The sequence below is a fragment of the Chrysoperla carnea genome, chromosome 3 (genome assembly GCF_905475395.1).
Source record: "Chrysoperla carnea chromosome 3, inChrCarn1.1, whole genome shotgun sequence".
In the NCBI taxonomy this organism is placed as follows: Eukaryota; Metazoa; Arthropoda; class Insecta; order Neuroptera; family Chrysopidae; genus Chrysoperla; species Chrysoperla carnea.
In genome coordinates this window covers 65064078-65070470 of record NC_058339.1, presented here as the reverse complement: position 1 = coordinate 65070470, position 6393 = coordinate 65064078, and the positions used below count along the sequence as shown (strand labels likewise).

Sequence of the window (6393 nt, the reverse complement as noted above, 5' to 3'; positions counted from 1 at the left end):
AAAATAATTATCTGTTTTTCCGTTGACTTGGCAACCATATTTATTTATACCACTTTGACCACCAGTTACATTTACATTGTTATAAAATCATTGATTTTTGTTATTGTTGTAATAATACAGTCGATGAACTCGAGATAAGCAAAATTTATTACCTTTACCACTACTTATTTCTGCGGTATACGGCATATACTCTGTGGTTTGATCTGAAAAGGTGTAGCGTATATATCCTGTACTTTTTGAAAATATTGAACAAATTTTACCCCTTAGATTTCTGGCGTATAGGGCCTGATTTAAGCGGCCTATATACCGCATTCCCTCTCCTGATTTTATGATTACTTACAGCACGGTCAATTTCTAGGATAATGAAAATCTTTGACTTGTTCCATATTTAATGAAATTTTGTAAATAACTTAAAAAAGTCTAATAGATCATAAATTCTGCTTTGTTTATAAACCTTTCCAAACCGTATCTAGTTTTTCATTATCAACGGGTAAATTTAAAAAAAAAAAAAAAAAACTGTATATCGATTTATGGATTTTCTAAATTAGGACCCACAAGTCACGAAAATTCGTTAATTTGGCTTTCATTACCTGTAGGCAGTTATTATTTTTGAAAAACTGCCTGAAATCGATCCATGAAATACTCTTCATGTGGAATATTGTATCATATTTGAGAAACTATGACTACGCCACATTTTGGAGAAATTTTTGACGAGATCTCAAATACTCACCTATTGGGAAAAGTTATTCAGAAGTATTTTGAACTTCTAGAAAGCTTTCTTATATTTCTAAACGGTACCGATAAAATTCCAAAAATCAGGTAAAGTCGAAAATTTAATAGTTAGTAGTTATCAAATTAGAAAATCATATATGAAATTTAGTATATAAATGCTCATATAATACAATTTTGGGCATCCTAATGTAAAATATAAGTACATATATAAATGCTCATAATGCCATTTAAAAATAAAATACCGATCTTAGGGGTTATAGGTAATTAGGGGACGCATTGTCAGTCAGATAATAATTTAGGGAAGTAAATAAAAACAAAGTCAAATTTTAAAAAAATAATTGAGAATGATTACGTTTATTATAAAAAATTGATTTTCAATAAATAAACTTATAAATTACAGTTTTGCATAACAATTGATGTAACGACATTACCAACTTTATTACCAAATTTAAATTGTGGTGTTGGAATTACTTCGTACAATTTAAAGTATTCCTTAAATTGTTCCAATAATTCTTCTTGAGTCCAATTACATGATGTTATTATCAATAATCCATTTAATTTTAATATGCTCCATATATTTTTTATATACTTCTCTCGGCAATCTTTTGGATTTTCTGGATTTAAACTAATTGCATCGTATGTGCCTTTATCGTGGACAACATCAAATTGATTCACTAATTTAGTTACGTCCTCCAATACGTTACAAACCTAGAAAATGCATTTTTAAAAATTCTCCAGCAAAAAAAAAGGTGTACATTTAAAAAAATTAATCAATTACTTCATATTTTACGTTAGGCACATTTTCTTTTTTTGCTATTTCTTTAGCCAATAAGACAGCAGATTCTGAGTAATCAATACCCAATAGTTTCGTAAAATTTCTTTGAGCTAAATTTAATAAGATATAGCCATTTCCACATCCAATATCTACAATACCACTATCGACTTTAATATCTTTATTTTTTGTTATCCATCGTACTATTCGATCAACGGCATCTTCACCAAACCAAATATCTCCCATGTCACCATGCTGGCGAAAGTTTTCAATTTCCGTTTCATACTGTTTATCCCAATATTCTTTAGTACCCAATTCTGAACTGTCCAATTCACTAATATCGCACATTTTTAAATTTTATTTTTAATAAAATTAAAACCTGAAATACTTTTGTATGAAAATATCAAAATAATTACACATAACCTCAAAAATGCACGATACAAATTTAGGTTAAATCAATTATTTTATTTGACATTTAAACGTCATTTTGACTAAAGCTATTTTATAGAACGCATTCTACTCAAACTCTACAAAATTTAAATCGGTAAATTACATTTACAAACAATGAATTGGATTTTATTTATATTAAGATATTCCAGCAGATATCTAAGTTAAACTTTCCCATTACTATATTTTATCTATGGTTAAACTTGCTCTGAATTGTGATAAAAATAGTATAACTGTGATTTTCTTAATGTTTGGACCCAGAAAAAGCAAAACTCATATCAAAGTCTGAATAAAAGGGCGAGACTTCAGGTAGCTGAGTCGTCAACAATCTCAAAAATGGAATCTACTACAAACCAACTACAAACTTGAAGAGTTCATATCTCTAAGTGAGAGACATTTTTTTTTTTTAAGTATAAGAAAGCAAAACACGAACTTGGTTTTAAGAATCTTTTTAGGCTGAGACTAAAAAATCTTCTCGTTGGAAAATTAAAAGTTTGTATAGCCATAACAAGGAAGTGATTAATGATTGATTGCTTCACAAACAATTGACTGAGTTAATTGTTTCACTCTTAAATAGCTACACACACATAACTGATGTTCCCATATTAATACCTACTACAAAATTTTCACCTAATTAGCGCCCTCGTGGGTAAACAGTGATGTTTACAAGAAAATGTTTCAAACAAAAATTGTTGATTTTTTTATAAGGAACATTACATTTAAACATTTGTTCTACCTCTAACGGTTTACAAGTTGGGTCCTACGGACCCAAAACCCAATTGACCTATATTGCTCATTTACGTCTTAAGCACACTATAAAAATTTCAGCTTGATGTCTCTTCATTTTTGAGTAATCGTGATGACAGACGACAGACAGACAGACATACGGAAATGGACTAATTAGGTGATTCTATGAACACCTAAACCAACTATTACCAACTATGTATATTTCATATACATGGTATAATGATTCATTTTTGTTTCGCGCAATATTCCAAAAAATTTGCATCGTGATTTACTCTACTGAACGGTACCTTTTTTTTTGAAACATTTTCAAAATTTTGAAAAGTTAATTATTATTCGGAAATCATAATTTGTATCTGTTCTGTTTACTACAGTATTTTAATGGACTTCAACAAAAAATTGTTTAAGGAGAATTTCAAAGATTAAAATTAATTGATTATATAATCGTAAAGTGCATACATACTTATCTGCATAATACCATGCATGGATTATGTAATAGGGAAGAATGTAATACTTTGATAAATGACTTATTATTATCCTTTTATGGATTCTAAAAATGTGATAAGAAGTATCATTACATTAATCTTCAAAATATATACATAAGTACGATATACATCGTATTCATCTATTTATATTGACCTTCAGTACTGTCCAAAAAAAAAACAAGGTTTCAAATTAAGTACTCACGCAATGATCTGTCTCTAAAATTTTTTTTTAAAATTAATAATTAATAAATAAACATGGCTGAAATTGAAAAAGTACCAAGTCCTTTTATATTATATATTGTGAATTTTTTGAGTTTGATCACTGTTACAGTATGTTTTGTACAAAAAGTGCCACAAATTTTTAAATTACGAGAAGCGAAAACTGCATACGGAATAAGTTTAGCAAGTCTTTTACTCGAAGTTTACAGGTAAACATTTTATATAATCACAGTTTATAATCTTTATTTTATTCAAAATTTTATTATTTTTAGTTATTCGGTGTCAATTTGCTATAATTATCGAAATGGATATGCATTACTCTCATATTTGGAATATCATTTTCTGTTGGTTCAAGATTGGATTATAATATATCTAACTCTGCAATATTCGAATCTCATTAATTTTAAGGCTTTTGCTGGTGCTTCTTTATATTTTGGAATCTTTGCGATGTTTTTATTAGGATTTGTACCACCAGGAATTTTAACAGCTCTTATTGTACGTATAAAAAATAACTACCTATTACTTACTTAAATCAACCTAGAAGATTATCTTAAAATTGATTTTAATTTTATTCCAAGAGTTGAACATGGTAAACTTCTCTTGATGATACGTCAAGTTCAACTTTTATTATAATTGATAAATTTGATTGTGGTAAAACAGGCACTCATAGTTTTAGAAGTGATCCAAAGTGTTGAAAATGAGGCTCTTACTTACAGACGGAATTAAATCATGATAGCAATCAATCAATATACCGATAAAACCACGGACTAACCAGTAAAAATTATATGTGAAACAGGTTCAAGAATCGAACCTTAAGGAACATCTGTTATTTCTTGAAAAGTTGATCAACCTAGTTGATTACTTAATAACAATTAATTTGACTTCTTTTAATTTTTTACAAAATTAAAAGTTGTTTATAAAAGAGAAAAAATTATGAAAAACTTCATTAGAAAAAATTAAAACAACTGGTCTTAATTTTTTGGCTCTCGATTTTTTTGTCCGCCATACCGTTTTCCTCAAAAAGTTAATGAAAATTGCCGCTATAAACTGTTAACAATGAAGCCGTGGTTTGACCATTTTTTTTTTGTCACCACCGTATGCAGTGTCATAAAACTGTCCTATTTGATTTTCTAACTGCATGAAGACTAAAATTTGATAAGATTTTGGTCTATATTTCAGCCGTTTAATACGCCGATTAGTGCTTCAAGTAAAGTTGTACAATTGATTAAAATTATTCAATTGGGAAATGCTGAATCGATAAGTTTGTTCACTTGGTTCATATCAGCGTCAACAAATTTTAGTAAGTATAATTTAAAGACTTAATTAGAATTTATAAAATTATAATAAAAATTGTTTTTAACGAAAATGTTTATATTTCAGCGCGTATAATTAGTATTTTAATGGATTCAAACGACCCAATATTATTATTGAATTTTGTGGTATCAACCATTCTTAGCACATCAATTTTGCTTACAGCATATTATTATAAGAGGAAGGCACATGTCGATTAATACCAAAACCGTATGTGTACCGCGATTATACGAAAGTTAAAATAACCAATAAGGAAGAAAAAATTATTAAATCAAATTAAATTTAAAAAAAATTGTATCTTATAAAACAAAATCTACAAATTTTAGGTATCTTTAATTAAAATTTGATTTTTCATGTAAAGGTAGTAAAACTATTAAAAATTGTTGACAAATTATCAGCATACTTAGAATTATTATTAGCGGTTATTTCATTATAAATCTTGTACAATTTAGTTTTAATAAGGCTTATGTACAAAAATTAACGGTTTAAATCCATTTTTAAGCTACCTAATTTTGTTAATTATTCGAAGTAGGAATCGTATTTTATCAAAGTTATTCAAAAATATGTCATATTTTGTATATGTACAATTTCCCTTAATTAAAGACATTATTATCTGTGATAATAATTGATAACATAATTTTTTTTTTAAATAATTATTCAGCCATTTTTTACATGTGCAAATAATATTTCTATTAATATTAATATTTTAAGAACATTATATTTTACAATTTATATTTCATTCAATTGATGCAACAAAACCCAGTGTTAATTTTAAAATTTAGTAAACTAGTGTTAAATTGTTAAGTTCCAGAACAAAAAATGTTATTTACTTTATAAATTGAATAAATTTATAAAATAACTTTATATTTTTACAAAATTCTGTAAACTTTAAAAGTTTTAAAGTGTATGATGGAAATTTATTTTATTTTTTAAATTCAAGAAGTTTTTTTGACCTTCTAGTGTTTTTGCGGGGTTCTCAACCTATTTTTCAAAAATTTACTTTTTTAATTAAAATAGTTGTTCGTATTCCATGGGTTGAAAAATGTTGACAGCTGTCATTACTCAATTTGTTAATAAATTTTTAGTTCTATCGCCCGAGACACTACGAACACTTTACAGTTTAAGTTTTCTTGTACGATGTTCTTGACGAAACTTATAATTTTTCAAATTTGTGTAATTATTGAAGTTTTAAAAGTTTATTCAAGATTATCAAACTTATAAACACTTCTCTTTAATCCTTTCATAGATGTTTCTAGAATTGCCATATTTTTGTGCAGTAAAAAGATTTACGTAGGCAAAAAAATCTTCTCGATGTTTCGAATTAAGACATTTTATATTATGTTTTTTTATAATTTTTTTAATTATATTTTCAATAAATAAATGGATTGTTAAAATTTATTTTAGTTGTTTATTTCTCTATCGACTATATATATACATTAGATAAATCGGTGGAGTCGTCTCTTCAAGTTTCCGTGAAGTCGGGCGATAAACCAGAAAACAGGGAGATGTTTTATATTAACCGTCAAATGACGAATTTTCCTGAATATGAAACAACAAACAAATAATCAAAAAATCTCTTTATTTGCTGAACTTTGGAGGATGTATTTTGATATCGGGAGTCGGGAAAAACGTATACGATTTCTGGAGTATCCCGGTCAAATCTGGAGAGCGGGAAAACTTAGA

At 27.3% G+C, this 6393-nt stretch overlaps 2 protein-coding genes across 2 annotated transcripts; one reads left to right on the top strand and one right to left on the bottom strand.

The window, feature by feature from the left end:
- Positions 1-1119: 1119 nt before the first annotated feature.
- Positions 1120-1954, bottom strand: LOC123296186 (EEF1A lysine methyltransferase 2). The gene is made up of 2 exons (XM_044877647.1): positions 1511-1954; positions 1120-1440 (listed from the first exon to the last, which is right to left on the bottom strand). Exons 1-2 carry the CDS (start codon positions 1850-1852, stop codon positions 1120-1122), a joined length of 663 nt encoding a protein of 220 aa, XP_044733582.1. The 5' UTR covers positions 1853-1954.
- A 1042-nt stretch (positions 1955-2996) lies between these two features.
- On the top strand, positions 2997-5376 carry LOC123295675 (solute carrier family 66 member 3). The gene is made up of 4 exons (XM_044877096.1): positions 2997-3608; positions 3672-3894; positions 4579-4699; positions 4780-5376. The coding sequence occupies exons 1-4, from the start codon at positions 3436-3438 to the stop codon at positions 4908-4910; spliced, it is 648 nt and encodes a 215-aa protein (XP_044733031.1). The 5' UTR covers positions 2997-3435; the 3' UTR covers positions 4911-5376.
- Positions 5377-6393: the final 1017 nt, after the last annotated feature.